General features: G+C 27.2%; 1 protein-coding gene across 3 annotated transcripts in view; it reads right to left on the reverse strand.

Moving 5' to 3' along the window:
- The window catches only part of LOC107453302 (suppressor of lurcher protein 1), a 1,096,374-nt gene that overhangs the window by 703,479 nt on the left and 372,862 nt on the right, over window positions 1–20,033 (reverse strand). For all 3 annotated transcript variants that reach the window (XM_071184104.2, XM_071184106.2, XM_071184105.2), the window contains exons 4-5: window positions 2,001–2,181; window positions 788–996 (exon numbers count right to left, since the gene is read on the reverse strand). In XM_071184104.2, coding sequence (XP_071040205.1) covers window positions 788–996; window positions 2,001–2,181 — 390 coding nt within the window. The remainder of the gene's footprint in view (window positions 1–787; window positions 997–2,000; window positions 2,182–20,033) is intronic.

Below are 20,033 nucleotides of genomic sequence, written 5' to 3' on the forward strand. Positions count from 1 at the left end.
GTTGAAAAAATGCAAACTTTCAGCATATACTTCTTTTTTTTATTTATGTATCAAAGATTAAGAAAATATATTAAATTATATCAATACCTTTTTTTAAAAATTATTTAACAAAATATGGTGTAAGCAATTTTTACAAACAACTTGTTTAATAAAATAGAATTAAAATATTTAACAGTACGGGAAAAACAATGTGTTTTTCCCGTAACTTCAACGTTTTCTTCAACAATGAGAATTTACATGAAAATGCTTATTATTTTATCACTCTTAATTCGTACCTTTATTTATTTATTATTTTTTTTGCTAGGTTAAACGCCTTGATTTTTTTCGAAAGAAAAAAAAATAAATTTCCTCTTACAAAAATATGTTTTTTATTTTACGCATTTTTTTTATTGGTTTTATACAGTCAAACTCGCCTGTCATGAGTGCGAAAAGGAACGCATTATTTGGCTGGTAGATACGAATTCCGCATCCGGCTCGCACCGACCACAGTGCTAACGTAGACGGATAGTGGGTTAGAGTACCCTTGCCGTCAAGCTAACCTTGGGAGGTTTTCATGATTTTCCTCTCCATGTAAGGCAAATTCAGGTGAGTTCTACCAAAAAGTCCCCCACGAAGGTGAATTTCTCCCAGTGCTTGATCCAGGAGTTCTCTTGTCTTCTGGATTGGGTTCAAAATTACAAGGCATATTGGGTCGGCTGTTCAACGACGGTTATAATATGAAGAAAAGAAGCAAAAGTGATTGCAATATAATTTAGTAAAATTGAATTGAAAATGAAAGTTTACTTACTGAGAAACCTGTATGTTCCACTAAATCCCGTACTGTTCGTCCTTCGCCAATCCGTGTGGAATTCAAATATTAGTGTAGACCCAGATGAATAATGTGTTTGTTCAATGTCCATTATTTTACCACACAAAACAGAGTTTTCGGTGGATTTTTCATTTACAGAAGGCTCATCTAAATGCAGAAATAGTTTCACAAAATCTCCAAACTTGCATCTAATGGTAGGAAAAGAAAAATAAAAAGAATAGTTGTTACTATGCTTTGGAAATTCTTTAATTATTCATCGAAAATCAGTATAAATCATTTATTAATGGTTTAATATTTTAAAATTAATTATGTTTAGTAAGGGCTTAACGAATACAGTTGGACTGAATATTTTATTCGTGAAATAGTACTTTTTTTTACTTTTACTTTTTTTTACTTTTTTTTACTTACGCACTGTACTTTTTTTTAAAAAAAAAGTTATTGCTTTAATAGATTATGAGAAATAATGGTTTTTAGCTTAAAGAAGTGCTGACTTTTCTTTAAAAGTGTAAAGCAATAAAATTTTGTGGTCAGCTATTTCGGATAGGTAATTTAATTCAGTATGTTTATCTCTATCGTATCGGTTGTTTCAATTTCTTAAAATTTACTTTTATTACCATTTGAACTGATGAAAACCGATGTGAAAAAATATCTTAACGTAAATTACGCGAAAACAAAGCCATTCATATAAAATTTAACAACATAAAGTTCTATAATGTTTGACTAATTTTCAAAAACATCTGATTGCAAAATGGTATTGGCATTTTTTGCTAGAAAAAAAATCAATAGGGGAAAAAAATAACGTGCTCTATCTATCTCAAATTCCAATACGGTAATTAAATGTATTGCCAAATATAGCTAAAATCCAACAGCATTAGTTTTTGTTTTTCGAAAATTAAAAAAAAAAGGAAAAATGAATAAATACATGTTTAGAATTTTTTTCCATCATCTTCATCCCTTTGCCAGTTGAGTTCGTACAGGACGTTTATTAATTTTATACCTTAATTACCTAGATTATTATTTTTTCAATCACTTTTAATTATACTTTCATTTCTTTTTCCAATTTTACTGCACTTTTAATGGTTTTCTCGTATGATTCTCGACTAAGCTGCTTAAAATCATTTGAACTACTGTTGTAAATTCAAGGTTAAATGGCTGACAACATTTCAATAGAAAAAGTAGTTTGAAGACTTACTCAAGATTGGTTTTTTGGAGATCGAACTCATCGAAGCTGATTTCAACCATCTCATCTTCTCCACCCAGAAAAGTATAAAGTAGACAGTCAATATTATCCTCGTAAGGAACCGGCCAATTGGGCGATGTAAATATGCCGAATTCCTTCGAGTATGTGTTGTCAAACACTACACACTCGCAACCTGAAAGGGAGAAAAATGGCATGACATATAGTACTGCACAACATAAAACTACAGACATTGAATATAAATAAGTCATGTTGTGCACCTACTTCGGTAAAGTGATATAATACTGTTTCGTAGAAGCATATAGCACAGGAAATATTAAGTAATATTATCTTAAGGCGATAAACATAGGTCCCACTCTCCCGCTACCCCGAGAGTTCTTAGTAACCGAGTACGTATCATTGTTTTCTTTACCCAAAGTTTTCTAAGTTTATTGCCTGTTGGTTGGAATAACCTGGTTGGGGCCTATGTCCAGGAGGTCGTGGGTTCGATCCCCTCCGGGCCGAAGTCTCCCCATGTCATAAATGATGACTGATCCACGTTAAATCTGCCGAGACATAAAGTTCTCCATGTTCCCATAACAAATCAAACCTCTGGGGGAACTGGTCCAGGAGTTTCCTTGTCTTCTGAATTGGGTTCAGAATTACAAGGTTACGGAGTTGAACATTAGTATAGTCCTAAACCCAAAATTGGGTCGGATGTTCTAGGACAGTTATAAATGAATAAATAAGTTTATTGCAGAGCCGTGATGGATCAGTGGATAGAGCGCTCGCCTTCCAATGAGGCGAACCGGGTTCGAATCCTAGTCGATACGAATTCCAGCAACAGTGCTGACGTGAAATATCCTCAGTGGTAGACGGATCATGGGTCAGAGTCTCCTTGCCGTCAGGCTAACCGTGGGAGATTCTCGTGGTCCTCCTCTCCATGTAACGCAAATGCGGGTTAGTTCCCTCAAAAAGTCCTCCACGAAAAAATTTCTTCCAATACTTGATCTAGGAGCTCCCTTGCCTTCTGGATTGGGTTCAAGATTACAGGGCTACAGAGTTGAACATCAGTAGTTGTAAACCCAAAATTGGGTCTTCTGTTCAACGACGGTTATAAAATAAAATAAGTTTATTGCAATATAGCTGCATACAACTTTTCCAAGGTTAAATTTATTATAAATTCAATCCCATCATCTTTGATATATGGTCATTATAGTAATTTGCAGCACCATTTAATTTATTTAAAGCCATACCTAATAACACGATATTCCGCTATGATATTTTATACACGTTAAAACAATCTATGCTTCATATTTTCGATGAAAAATCACTATTTTCTTAACATATCACTAGACTTATTGTTAGTAGCATTAAGATCGGATATTCACATAAACAATACGTTATTCAACACCAATTACACAGGTTGAATAACTCCACAGGTTGAATAACTCCGAAAAAAGGTATCTTAAAATAAAATATTTAAATACCAAACAAGTGAGAATTAAATACGCGTATACCTGTATCATTGAAGAAAAAATAATTATTACACGTGAATTTATAAAACTATATATTACTTAATACATACCTACCTAATACTTTTGCAATTACTGGTTTCATGTTATATCGAAACAGGTGATTATATCAAATGTTATATCAAAACTGGTAATTATTAACACCATTAATAATTATTAATATCAGCAATTAATAATAATATCACTAATTATGATTATCATTAATTATTAAAATCAGTAATGCATATTAATAATATTAATAATCCTTTATATCACTCACAATTATTAATATTATTAAATAATGAATAATAGCACTAATAATAATTAATCTCATTATAAATAACTACATGATTAAATACCAAAAAGGTGTGACTTAAATATGCATATACCTCTTTCGTTAAATAATTATATAATAAAAAACAATTATTACGTGTGAATTTATAAAACTATATGTTTAACATACCTGTCTAAAACTAATGTAAAATATTGGTTTAAGTGTAATAATCATTGATTTTGTTGTTATGTCAAATGTTATATCAAAGTAGGTAATTATTGATACGATTAATTATAATCAATATCAGTAATAATTAAGAGTATCACTATTTTTTTTCCAATCCCCACCTGTCATGACATTCATCAATTCAGGTGAATTAGGGCAGATTTGTTGGCTTCTCTTTCCGAGGCACCACTTAGGTGGGCCAACGTTAACACAGTAAGGACAAATAGTACAGAGAATGAAACAACATCCATGCCTTGTCCGGTGTTTGAACCCAAAACTTTTCAGATGCAAAGCCCTTCACTAATTAGTAATATCATTAATAATTAATTATTAATATCATTCATAATTGGTACCACTAATAATAAGTAACAATAATAATTATTAATATCATTAATTATTAGTATAATTTATAATTGTTAATATTATTAATAATTATTAGTATCACTCACAATTATAAATATCATTAAATAATTAAAAATGTCACTGATAATAATTATTCTCGTTAATACTTAATCTAAGTATATTATTAAATAAATCTTATACTAGTAAAACTTAAGCGCATAATTTTGAAACTGTTACTAACCCTGAACCCAAACTTAACTAATATGCTCTACAGTTTACTTATTTAATGAGAATATGAAATATAAACAGCCATTATATCCAGATTAGGCTCAAACTAGTTTTACATGGATAATCTTCTTAACGAAAGCTACCAATTCTGATGTTATATCAAAAACCGGTAATTATTAACATCATTAAAAATTATCAATATCAGTAATAATTAATAATATCACTAATTATTAACATCGCTAATAATTATTACATTATGAATGATTAGCATCACTAATAATTATTAATATATTTATTACTATCATTAATAATACGTATCACTACTAATTATAAGTATAATTATTAATATCATTATTAATTTTTAATATCATTATTCATTTTGAATATTATTAAATTATTACTAATATCACTAATAATTATTGATCTCATTAATTATTACCATAAGTATATGATAAAATTTAATATATATTTTATTATGATCATATGATTAAATTTAATCATATAATATCCAACAATACTGATGATGTAACAAATATAAAACTTTAGCACATAAATTCAAAACTGCTACTAACACTATTCCAAAACTTACTAACTTGCTCTTCAGTTAACTTATTCATTAAGTATGTGAAATATAAGCAGCCATTATACCCCGATTAAGCTCAAACTAGTCATGCATGGATAATCTTCTCTACGAAAGCTTTCTCTTAGAGGGGTATTTAGAGCCCACTTAGCCACCACATTGTTGCAATTTCATAGCCCTCCTCTCGTCCATCCCTATACAGAATTTAGAGCATACGTCAAGTAATTTATGCCATCAATATTTAGCGATATAATCTTAATTTATAATGCAGAAATTAACGCGAAGGTTACAATATCGATTGCTACAATATTAGATTATATATAATGCATAATATTGTTGGTCATTACCACGTGTTGATCATTAAACAAGATTTCAATTTTTTTTTAAAAAGTGTACTGGAAATATGTAAATGAAGAAATTGCTTTACAATATTTAAAATATGAATCAACGTAATGGAATTACTATTTAATATAGAACGTTACGATTGACTTGACTAAAGGGTTCCTAAATTTTTCTGCGTTGTGGCATAATTAGAGAGATTTAAAATTATCAATATTTTACTTATACAAATATAAATCATAATATATAAATTATAAATATTATACCTTAACCAAATATTAAAATTAATAATATGACTTGTACTATTTGACTTAAGTGTAATATTCATAATATAATATTTATTATATGGAATATATCATGTCTTATCACAATATCACATAATTGGCTTCAAATAGGCAGTTTTTATTTTTTATACTTTTAAGGCATAATTTTTCCCCTAAATTTCCATGCTCAAAAAAAAAAAAAAAAAAAAAAAACTATGAATTTACAATTTTAAAATAAATAAATAAATAAATTAATTAAAATTAGCTAAATGTTACTCTCTTTGATTATCCATAACTTTTTCTTAAGCTTTTTTAATTTATATAACATTTTGACACTGTTATTTCAGTACTTGAAGTACATTAATAAACTATATGTATACTTGAAGGTGTAAAATAATATTTTTTTAAAGTGGTTAATGATTTTAAACACCAAGTTTTATCATATAAAAGTTTGTTCATAATCATATCATATAAAAGTTTACCATATAAAAATGTTATCATATGAAAGATTTTCATGTCATTCTCCTGGCGCAAAATTGTTTTTAATATTTCTAGGGGGGGGGAAATCAAAGTTATAGTTTTTCACATTGCAATCTTGTTTATTTTCACCATTCTGTTTGAATTGATTGAAGTGCTTCGAAGATCAGATTCGCCTGATGTTCTAATCATAGATTAAAAGTTCTAAACTAAAGCATATAAGAGTTTCGATTGTAATTCTCCTCTACAGCATATTTATTCTACACGAAAACATTTTGCTTTTAAAAATAATAGATGTTATTATGTGTGTAATAGATGTTATGATTCTAGTAGAAGACTATTCTTGTAAAAGAACATTCTAATCTATCTTAAGCGTAAATCCGTCTTAAGCCTAAATCTTTCTTAAGCCTAAATCTTTCTTAAGTCTAGATCTTTCTTAAGCCTAAATCTTTCATAAGCTTTAATCGGTCTTAAGAAACTTTGTAGGGGGAATAATATAAGTATTAAAAAAAAAACATCACTCTCCTGACATGTAAAAATGTCACTTCTTCAGCCATTTTCTAAGACCAAAGATTGACTAATTAGTCAGCATCATGAAAGTTAGTTATTTTTATATTAACTGCATTTTAAAGAGTAAATATGATGTCTTTCAGAATTTTTGAAGCACTTTCAGTACTTCAGAATTTATAATTTGAAAATGTCAGGTTTTGGAGAATCACCCATGCATGCATAATTTATGTTTCATATGTAAAAGACTATGTAACGGAAACTATGGGCGTAAGCGTTGAGATATGTTTAATATATCCAACTGAGAATATGGTATACTTTATGTTATATATGAATAAAGTGAAACAATATGAATACAGCACATTTTTATAATATTTTGTATGTCAATTTCTATAGCTTTATTCGTGAGTCCTTTGCATATGTATGAATATTATGTGTTTAAATAAATATGAAGAAAGAATATAGAACTTTTAAGTGATTGATTATAAATTAATATGAAAATAAAATTTTATGAGTGATAACCATTCCAATATCATTTTTAATAATATCCATAGCAAAATACAGTTTGTTAAAGGAATTAAAAAGACAATAAAAATCAATAGTTTATTGTTTTACATATTATACATTTACAGTGAAATCAGATAAGAAATTATGTGTAATAATCAAAATTTTAATTATATTATGAAGGTATGTATTTTATATTTCTATAGATATTCAAAATATAAAAATTTAATTCTTTATTTAACTTGAATGCTTTTTTCTTTTTAGTTTTGCGGAAGAATATCTAGAATATCTCTAATATAATTAGAATATCGCTAGCAGAAGGTTTTTTGAAAAAAACATTTTAACTGAAAAAAAAATGAAAAAAAAGGAAGGAAAATGAAATTTGTTTATTTAATTGGTTGTTGTTATATTGGTTAATTGGTGTGTCATAGAATTTAAGTGCTTAGTTTGTTAATAAAGCTATAATTTTTTATTCTGAAATATTCATACTCTTCTTTTCAATGACATTTAAATTTTTATTTGATAGTTTCTAAATCATTTGATAGATGGCAGCACAAATTATACAGAGACATTTGAAATAAAATTAAATTTGCATTAAGAGCATGAAAAACAAACTGTTAACATTAATTTTCAACTATATGCCAATACACAGCATAATAGAATTATTATTGTTTTTGCGATCATAAATTGCTAGATTATTAAATTGGTTTAGGAATTTAACGAAAGGTGAGATTTAAAAATGAATAAATTAAGAAACGCATTATTTCTTTCCCTAATTAAGGGTTTAAAAAATTTATCTTTTCGCTAAGCTAACTTAAAAATAGTAAGTGACACACAAAAACGTAACATTGTAAACTTTAAACAATCATCTCTTATCATCATATCACCTGGAGTGATCTTTAAAAAAAATTTAAGCAAAAATAATTTTTAGTTAGTTAAAAGTTTAATTTTTAGGAAATTTTTTATCATCTTAAACAATTACTATTGTATAAACTTATAGCTCTCTGCATATGAATTTAAGTATATAACACAGAATTATTGAACTCAGGATTCCAAATAAGTTAGCAAAATAAGTATATTATCTTTTATTTTATTTTCGATATTATGATGGATATCAAGTTTCACACACCCAAAAAAAAAATTAAGACGATATTAAATAAAAAGAAAAAGTAATTAAAAATTTCTTTTGCATAACAGATTTATTTTTTAGTTCTTGATCGTGAATAAAAACTTACAAATATGAAAATGCAACTTCGCTTTTTGACTGCGGAAATACGAATACGATACCTCAATTAAGAACATATGAATTTTACAAAAGTTCTTGAACATGAACCAAAACAAACTACGTTTTAAAAAGCATAAATTCTGAATTAATAGTTTGAATTACAAATAAATATCATGAAATTAAAGCATCTTCCCCTCACTTTTTGTTCATGAAATTTGTAAGAATATAAGCAATATTTTCCAAAAATTTTAAAGTTTATTTTTTTAAAACCAATTTAAGTAATCTTTGTTCTAAATCTTATTTAGCCAAAAATTAACGAAAAAGTTGCATCATATAAAAAAAAAAAATATGTAGCGCACAAGTGTTTCATCTCATGTAATTAGAAAAGTGTTTTGATTGATGTCTACAAAACTTTAGCATTTTTTAGAAGCTTGTATAAGACGTATTGTATATAGTGGTTTCTAATTTACGTGTGACCGGGTGCCGCAATTAAAAACACCAGTCAAATGGCTGGCCGCAACTTTAACAAAATTTTATATAGGACTTATTTATGTTTGAAGGAACATTATATATTACTGTCAGATTTTTATCAAAGTTTTTTTTAATATTAAAAAGCAAAATAACAAGCATTACAAATATTGCTTGTTACGCATCATTCTGAATCTTCTTTTATTTTCCTTCTCATTTTTTTTTCTTTTATATTTAATTCTGTGATAAATTAACATTTATTCGACTTATTAGGAATTATATCAACAACAAAAAATTCTCGAGCATCTGAAATTAATTTTTTTTCTTTTCCGCTCATACGCGATACTCAATTCTAGAAATTTAAATAAAACATGATATCCATTCCCTCTTTCATGCGTTTTAAAATTTACAAATGTAAATAATTTCGTCCAAAATGAGTGGAAAAAGTTAAATGGGAGAATTTCTTCGAAAAAATTTCGATTTGCATACGCTAAATTATATTCACTAAATACAAAAAAGGCGAAATGAAAAAGAGCAGCATACACGATTATTTTTGTATTTGAGTAAATATTTCCTTGGATGCAAAACCTGAGTAATAAATTTTTTTGCACAGTTGGTATGTTAAATTTCCCAGGATCGAAGAAATTGGGTTTTTTTAAACGAAAGAAAAGTATTAAAAACCCATATAGATTTTTTACAAAAATTGTCAGCAAAAAGACGACTACTAATATATTTTAGCTCGTGGGCCACAAAAAAGGCTTCGCGGGCCGCCAGTTGGTAACTACTGGTATATAACTAGCACAGAAAATATTTTCCTTTTATTATATCAAAATATAAGTTTTATTTACTCATTAATTTATTACTTTTAAATAAAGAAATTTTCTGTTCCAATAATCAATTAGAAACCAAAATCTCAATCATCGAGTCACGGTGGCACAAAGGAATGGAACATTCTCCTTCCAATAAGGTGACCCAGGTTCGAAGCAAAAGGGTGGCTAGCTCATACCAATTCTGTTCCGAATAGCATCGACCTCAGTACTGACGTAAAATATTCTCATTGGCTTCACGGGTTAGAATCCTCTTGCCATCAGGATGACCGTGGGTAGTTTTCATGATTTTCCTCTCCGTGTAACGTGAATGCGGGTTAGTTCTATCAAAAAATCATTCACAATGACTAATTTGTTAAATGCTTGATCCAGGAGTTCTTCTGAATTGGTTTCAAAATTACGTCTTCGGAGATAAAAATTTAATCGGCTGTTCAACTAATAAAATAAAAATTCCTAATCGCAATAATCCATTAAAAGGTGCAACAAATACATTTAAAACTGAAGGAATATCGAACAAGAATCATCATAGAGCATAAAAAACTAAATATAATAACCAACGATTGAAAATATATTATTAGTATTATACCTCTTATATAAAACAATTTTTTATAAGGAAATAAAGTAATTTAATTACATCTAAACCATTAAAACGAGTTCAAACTCATAAATTGTAGAACATTTGAAAATGGTTGTAATTACTCGAAAATAGTTATAGTTAATCATTGACATCCAATACTCTTTATTGTTGCTTCATATATACATATATATATATATATATATATATATATATATATATATATATATATATATATATATATATATATATATATATATATATATATATATATATATATATATATATATATATATATATATATATATATATATATATATAGATATATATATATATATATATATATATATGTATATGTATATATATATGTATATGTATATAGATATAGATATATATATGTATATGTATATAGATATAGATATATATATGTATATGTATATAGATATAGATATATATATGTATATATATATATATATATATATATATATATATATATATATATATATATATATATATATATATATATATATATATATATATATATATATATATATATATATATATATATATATATATATATATATATATATATATATATATATATATATATATATATATATATATATATGAATCTCATTCTTATAAAATAATCTTCTTTATATTGACTAAAGAAAAACTCCTAAAAGAATATACAATCTTTAATAATAGCGAACAAAATTTATTCTACAAACAGATAAAATCAAATAAAAAAAAATAACCTGGATCTATTTTGCGATTCTTATGCAAACTAATTATAACTAAAAACAGCAATTAACTATTACATTATTGCATTAACTTCAATTATTTTAGGAATTTTATTATTTGTCTTTATCTATAAAACATTGTTTAGATAGTTAGATTAAGCAAACCAAAGGCCTTAAAAAAGTCCCCAGTGCTTTAACTAATCACAAATCATAATAAGCTGCTGAACAAACAGACATTTTGATATAATACTTTGTACAAATCAGTTTCATTTCCGACATACGAATTAAACGTTTATAGATTTAGAATAAAGAAAAAATTTCAAAAATGACAAAACAGTCTAGAAATATTTAAACAATTACGCATCACTTAGAAGTAATTGAAGAAAATCATATAATTTTTGTGACAAACATTATTTTTTGCTTATTTTTTTACTCTAAAATCATTTAAGGAATCGTATTCTATTCTAGAATTCATAAAATAAAGTCTACATATTTAGAATGAAGGTAAAAAAAGTATCTTACATTTTCGCGTTTTTTATCTAATTTGAAAGTTTAAAAGCTTCTAAATGATTTAAAGCATACATTGAAAAATAAATTAAACAACCAAACTAATTACGTATTTTCTAATTTTAACAATTGTAACCGATTCGATATTTTTTTAACATATCTCTCTTATCTTATTACATTAGCTTATTTTATTATCTCACAATATATATTTAATAAATTTTTATATTTCATAACTTTTAAAACGATGTTTATATGTTGAGAATAAAAATATCTCATAGGAATTGTGTTTCTTTTAACAAATCATAAACCTTTAAAAAGTGTTAAATTCTTTCACTAAAAGCAACTTGTAAATTCGTTAAAATAAATTTTATCGTTCCCTAAAAAAATTCTAATTTATTTAAAAGTAAAGCTTGTTATAAATTTTACGCTAAACCCCGAATTCAGTATTCATATTTCCTCTGCCTTAACAAGTCTCAACGGCTTATTAAGCCTTTTTTGGCGCATTTTGGCTCCAACATAAGGATGATATATTGTAATTTATTTTTCGCTTAAAAAAGGCTATTTCCCATCCTAATTAAGAAAAAAATGAGTCCTTGTTTATACGAAATTGAAACTTATTGACTCTCAGGACATAAAAAAATAACCTCGGTAACCATCGAGAATTGAATAATACTGCCATGGAACTATCTCTTTAATTAAAGCCAGGAGGCGGTGAAAAAATTCCTTAACACGTTGCAAAATTCTATGAGATCATGGTCGCGTAAAATAATGAGTTTATACCTTATTTTTCGCGCATCGTTTGGCATTATATTTTTTTTCAGTTCTCGTTTAATAAATATTGGCGCAGATTATGATAATTCGATTTTCCCAAGCGCCATTTTTTTTCTTCTCCTTTTTCTTTCTTCACTTTTATTTTTGCTGCGGGAAGTTTGACAAGTTAGAATTGATAATTTTTTTGTTCCCTCTTTTTGGATTAATAAATACTTGAGTTGGATTAATGTCACAAACATGATATAATTCAAAAAAATGTAATAACGTTATTATCTGGTATGAAATGTACTATAGCTCCGTAGTCTTAGACGTAATTTAGTTACATCTTAATCATATAGTGTCTGAAGTAATTCGATCTCAAATAATTAATGCATTAAAAAATATTGCAATTAAGGTTTTGATATTTCAATTATAATTAGCATTTAGTATTTAAAAAAGTTTTAAAAGCATCTGAGGTAGAAGGAATTGATATGTGATGATTCAATAAACTAATTAGTTATTTATTTCCATTAGTTTCAAAAATATTTGCTGAATATTTTTAATTAGTTAAACACTTTCACGTACGAAGTCATCAGAAATATACGACATAAAATTACTTTTCAAATGACTTAATTTAATTAGCATTATTTATAATGTAATCAAACTAACGAAATAAATATTAAATTAGGTTTGGAATATTTTAAATCGGCTGGGGAGGACTGGAACAAAATTAGAAAAAAATGCTCTAAAAATGTTGTAAATTAGATAAAATAAAGTAAGAATCGTAACAAATTTTCAATAAATAATTAATTTTTACTTCTTAAACTGGACGTCTAACTATTAAAATGCTTTTATCAACCGTTAACATGCGATGGTTCAAATTGTTAGAAAAATTGACAAAACGAACGTGTGGTCACGTGTGTTGCGGAAGAAATTCTAAACATATGAATTTTTTGCAGAATTTGTAAAACTAATTACATGGCATTTAAAATTGCATGGTAACGTAATTTTATTACAATAAACGTTTAACAAATATGCATTTATGGATAGATTTTATATAAAATTATTGATAAAAATACTTGCTCCAATTTCTTTCAGATGTTTTTTTATTTTATTTTTCTGTTTATAAACAAACATCTCAGAATTTTTTTTCTTTACTTTTCCCCAATTTGTAAAAACTTTCTGACTAATGAGACATTTTTAAGCAAACTTTTCTCAATATAGAAAAAACGTTCATTTTATCTGAATTTTTTCCAAAAACTTATTCGAACGCCTTTGCGGTAAGGAATTCGAAAAACTTTAATAGAGGACAAGAATTGCAGGAGAAATATTTAAATTTTCTTCCTTCCTTTTACAAAAGCCACATATAGTTTTAAGAAACCAAAATAGATATTCTATCTTATTACTAAATATAACTTCAAAAGTATTATGGGATAGCAAACAATATCTTTTTATTCGTAATGATGAGTTTTTGAATTTTACTTCAAAATCTTTATGATATAAACTAAATATTGTGGCAATGATATTTTTTCAATATAATTAGAAACAAAAAAATATTTTTAATATCAGTCTTCTCTGAGTCTGTTCAGTGTTTAATAAACATTTTCAAGACAGTATTTTTGTGAAAATAATAAATGCATTCTATAAAAATATTCTTAAGAAAATAATAAATATTAGCAATATATTTTTATGAAAATAACAACAACTATTGTCACAAACATCAGCTGAAAGTAACATAAAAAATCTTCTTTTAAGTTTTTATCTAAAATTTTTAACAAAACAAAGGGAATGAAAAAAAAACTTTCTTTTAATATGTTTTTCGCCATTGTTAATGAATGCAGACTAATTAACCAGGATCCATTTTTAAACGAAATATTTCTATTTATCTAACATTTATTTAATATCTATTTTCCATTAAGAACTATTTTAAAAAGATTTCAAATATAATTTTAAACGAAAAGGAACGAAAAAGTCTTACAAATATTCCTTTTTTTCCTTTCAATTCTCCAAAAAATCTTATTGTATCACTTAAAAATATCTCAAATAAATTGGTTTTCGTATCGATTCTTCAAAATAATAATACATCTTCCGAAATATTAATATGGAAAATACTATTTTCACTCATAATTATAATTGTTTAGACAAAGAAATCTAAAACTATATATAAAAATCTGTATACTAAATTAAAATGTCTAACTAAGATATTTTTGGATAAAATTAAAATTAAATCTAAAACTAGTACTTTAAAATCTGTTTACTAAATTGAAATGTTTATCTAAAATATTTTTAAATAAAATTAGAATAAAAAAATTTTCAAAGCATCTAGGGTTTAATATATAATAATATATAATAAATTGGTTTACGCATCAATTTTTTATAATAATAATACACCTTAAAAATATTAATATGAAAAACACTATTTTCATCCATAATTATAATTGTTTAGACAAAGAAATCTAAAACTATATTTAAAAATCTATTCACTAAATTAAAATGTCTAAGGTATTTTTGGATAAAATTAAAGTTAAAATTTATTTTAAAGCATCGAGGGTTTAATATATGATAATATATAATAAATTGGTTTACGTATCAATTCTTTATAATAATAATACACCTTCAAAAATATACGAATGGAAAACACTATTTTCATCCATAATTATAATTATATTGACAAAGAAATATCTAAAACTATATTTAAAAACCTATACACTAAATTAAAATGTCTAACTAAGATATTTTTGGATAAAATGAGTGTTGAAAAATATTTTAAAGCACCGAGGGTTTAGGATAGCAAAATCCAATATACATATACATTTTGTAACAATATTCTCATAAAAATATCGGCAACTTCTTGAGCACAAATCAGAAAATGGAGACAAAGTTAATTTTTCCTTAAGTTCTCGAGTTTTCGATTGCAAAAAAGCACAAAAAGGGAAAAAATATTTCTTATTACCCTATCTTCTTCCAGTTTGTAAATACTTATTTACTGATGAGGACTTATTTCAAGAAACAAGCTAACACGAGGATCCATAACAAGCTTTCTCAGCATAGTAAACATTCATTGTTGTTGTTACTTTTGGATCAATAGTTGAATTATTAAGGAAGTTGTTGCAATCAATCGTCTTTGAAATGTTCTCGAAAAAGAGAATATAAGTAGGAAAAAATTAGAAAGGGTATCTCAAGTATATATAGCCCGTAAACATAATACATACATTGTTCGTAAGTTAGGTCTTGAACAAAAATGAGCTATATAGTTTTACTGCCAGCAAAAATCGATACTAGTGTCTAGACAATTTTAGTAATGCATGAAGTTTTTGAAGTAAACGATTTTGGTCTTTTAGTAAATAGAATATAACAGGATATAAAGATTAGAAATACTAGTAAGTATATTAATAATGTGTATTAAATTTGTTAGTCACTTGAGTTAAAATTTTAAAATAAAATTAAAATGATGAATTGAATATTTTCTTTTGGTATATGCACTGTAAAATATTTTAACGCACCTTAACATTTAAATTGGTAGGTACTAGTTTACACTGAAAGTTTTAAATTTTATTATATCTTAACACGTTGCTGTATCTTAACACGAAAGTTTAAAAATTATAGTATATCTTAACACTAAGAATAGTGGAAACTATGTAAAAAAAAATTATTATGTAATTGCTTCCATTTTCGGTGTTGAGGAGGTATTTTTTAGTAAATTTAGTAAACTAAATGCACTTTTTAGTACAAAACTGTAGTTATATCGAAAATAATTATAAAATTTTGAAAAATGATATCTGTTTGTAAGAATTAGGGCGAATATATTACTACAACTATGCTTCTCTCGTAAACTAATTTTTTTCGTAAAGAAAAGAAGCCATAGACTGACTCTGTTAAAATATATGTTGTCAGCAAATTAACAATTTAACAAATGAACGAAAATTAACAGATAAATAAATAAAACTATTTCATATAATTGACCAATTTAAATTTTTTTTCATAAGAATATAGTTATCATTAACTACCCAACTAAACATACACTTGCCTTTTGTAAGAGTAAATTTATGTTTTTGAATGTCGAATATATTACTATAACTATGCTTTTCCATTAAACTAAATTTTTTCGTAAAAAAAAGAAGTCATAAATTGATTCTGTTAAAATATATGTTGTTAGCAAATTAACAATTTAACAAATGAACGAAAATTTACAGATAAATAAATAAAACTATTTAATATAATTGACAGATTTAATAAATTTTTTTTAATAAGAATATAGTTATCTTTATTACCCAACTAAACATACACTTGCCTTTTGTAAGAGTAAATTTATGTTTTTGTGAAATGCTTAGCAGCGAGTGATACGACCACAAATTTATGCTTTCTCGTGCTTGAAAATAAACGATCTATCATTGACATCCAACAATATTCAAATGCAACCAAAAATGAGGTTTTCGGAGGCAAAAACAGTTCATGAATAAGATAGATGCACTGGAGCTTGGTGCAAGCATTCTCCTTTTTTCCCCCAATGTTTAGATTCATATACACCCCTAAAAGTGTACATGATTTAGTGTTAACTTAAATTTAAGCATTCATTTGGGGCCGGGATAGCCTGGTCGGTTGGGCGCTGGGCCCATGTCCGAGAGTTCGTGGGTTCGATCCCCGCCGGCCGAAGACTCTCTGTGTATTTGGTGACTGATGCACGTTAAAATTCTGTCCAGTCGCTAAGTCCTATATATTCCCATAACAAATCAATACCTCTGGGGGTACTGGATTGGAGATAGATCGTTGTCTGATTCAGGTAAAAATTACGATCTGTGGATGAATGAAAGAATGGACGTATGGATGGGTTCGTCTTATAAATAGGTGTGACGTATGATGTGGCAAAAGTCGAATTCTTGGCCATAGATGGCACCACTGAAAAACAAGAATCGCACTCTCTGCCTTAAATTTGCTCGGTTTCACCAAGTAGGCTTGCCCGTGTGGCAAGTGGCATTAGAACCAACCAAGCATTCATTCACAGATTTGGAAAAGTAGTCTGTCACAGCTTTTACACAGTAGCAGTGTCGGCGAGTCTCTGACTCGTGGGTCAGACACCGACACCACAAAAGCTCTTTAAACACCCAACCATTTATTTCTATAAACATATTTTGCATCATAATAAAACGAACATACAACTGAAAATATTAAAAAGTAAAAGCATAAATATCTAATATTGAATTTATATTTCAAGTGGATATTGGTCAAATAATTTTCACTGTTACATTGCTGCACTTATGTATGACTTATGAAAGTTGGTCTCCATTTCGGACATCTATTGTGCTGAAGTCAAAACATAGTGTGATGCAACGTTTATAGCCGACCATCTCCTGAGTGTTACCTGGTGATGATACCTGAATTTTGTAAAAAAATTACCGTTGTTTTGTTTTTTTTTTTGAATTTCTCCATATACTATTTAACGATTTAAAGTTATTTTGTGGACAAAACGGTTTTTCTCCATTTTTCATCCGAATCATAAGGTGTTTAAAACCGTCAATGGAATTTCAAATTTTTGCCATGCAGTTTATGCATTCCGTAATATTACTGTTTTTTTTCTACAATAATTTTACGATTATTTTCTATACTTGCTAATACTTATTAACAATTACTTTATGCTCTTGTACGGTAAAAGTTATTGAGGCTACGGATTTATTTCGTAAATTTTACGGTTTTGCACTTTAAACTCCGCTGCCGTTTTAAAACCATCAATTTTATAGGATTTTCTTACACTGTAATAAAATTATATCTTTAAATGATGAAGGTGAAATAAATTGTTCGATGAGATTAAATATTACATTGGGAACTTTTCCCCAAAATCAAAACTTTAAGAGTTAAGACAGGGAATGTCTTTAACTGTAGTTCCCTATAGATTTAAAAGGCTTCAGCCCAGGGTCGAGTCAACCATAGAGGGTCTCTTCACTACTGTGAAAAAATAAATAAAGGGGTTTTTATGAGGAGATGACATAATTTTTTTTTATTTCTTATTCTTACATAAGCTTTTTACAAAAAACTTTTTTCACAAATCAAAACTATAAGACTTTAGGCAAGGGTATATTTAGTCATGGGCTTTTTGGGTTTGTAGCCAGGGCTTCGTCGACCCAAGAGTACTCCATTGTAACTATAAAAAAATAATACATAAATAAATAAATAATGAGATTTTTTTATCAAAAAACAATATTTTTTAAGAATTATTTTGCACTTTAGTAAATTTACTTTTTTTAACAAAAGGGGTTCTTGTTTGAACTATTGTGAAAATAAAATTCACAGTTAACGCAGGAAATAGACGGGAAATTAAGTTTTTTTCTCTTAACGCAATTACAATATAGCATCATCTGACTATAAAGATACAACTACTAAAATATTTTTTTTCTTATTATCATCTCGAATTCTATGTTATTTTCTGCTATGTCAGTCACTATGATAATCCGGGTTCTATGATCACTAATGAGAACCACTAAAACAGTAAACGAAAATTTAGTTTCAGATAATACCGTACTTTTTTGGAAATTAAATGATAATAATAGGTACAACTGTTGTTATGTTAATTGATGTTTTTTAATAGGTACTAGATATACTAATATTGGTACCAAGATACCAACTATATACTGTACAAATAGTTTCTTACGGTTCGCCTAAGGGGATAGATACCAGATAAAGATGTTGATTATGGTAATTTGAGGATTTGACTTCAAGCAATAGCATTATGCCAAATGATACCGAATGTTATTAATCTTCATTTTGATGGTTTAAACTGATAACATAAAGTCACCTTAAAGTGCAACAATAAGTAAATAAATGAAATTGGTTTGAATAAATTAACTGTGTCAGTTTTTGTCTTTCAGTTTTGTGCTTGATTTATATTGTTGTGTTGATTAATAAATTTAAAATTCATATTTTTTACCCCATACGGAGTACTTGTGTTCAGCTAGTATATCTTATATTTAAATTCATTTCAAACATATATTTCAATATTTGGTACAAACATCTATTGAATATCTGAAGAAATAACTCGTATACAATAAAAAATAGAAATAAAGAAATATCGGAATTATGCATCAAAAAGTAGCCGTCAATTTCACAGTTTTTTCTTTCCCCATTATCGAACCCATAATCCCTCTCAAAAAGAAATTTTTTCCTCAGCAGAAAATAGATATTGAGCGCCATCTATTGTTCTTAGGGTAAGTTAATCTCCAAAATCATGTCTCCGAACTGTTCGCGATATACAACCTTTGTATCGTTGCAATCATGTTGAGCTCTCTCTTTGTTTCACAGCAAATCCACTACCTTGCTTGCAAGATTCCAAGTTCTCACTTTATAGCCGAGGAAAGAAAAAAAAAAGCGAATCTGAAAAAAAAAAGAAACGAAAAGAAAGAATAGTTGTGTTCTCAGTATGAGGGGGCTATAAAAGTTTACGGCTGGGAGTCGGGATATAGCCCGTAAAAAGGAGAAAGAATACGCCCAGGATAGCTGGAAGCATTGCCCCTAATCCTTTTTGTCTTTAGAACTGACAGGAGATATTTCTTTTTCTCTTTTTTTCTTTATGTAGAGGGAAAAATTCCGGGGTTTCTTGTTTTTGGTCGTTTCGAAGCAAATGTAGCGAACGAATACGCGGTGCTCGCTTTAAATTGATTCCGGTTTCAGATATGATCGTGAACAGAATATAAGTTAAGCAGAATTTTCTTT

This window comes from Parasteatoda tepidariorum, chromosome 10 (assembly GCF_982258835.1).
Source record: "Parasteatoda tepidariorum strain Cologne lab strain chromosome 10, Ptep-v5.0, whole genome shotgun sequence".
Taxonomy (NCBI): domain Eukaryota; kingdom Metazoa; phylum Arthropoda; class Arachnida; order Araneae; family Theridiidae; genus Parasteatoda; species Parasteatoda tepidariorum.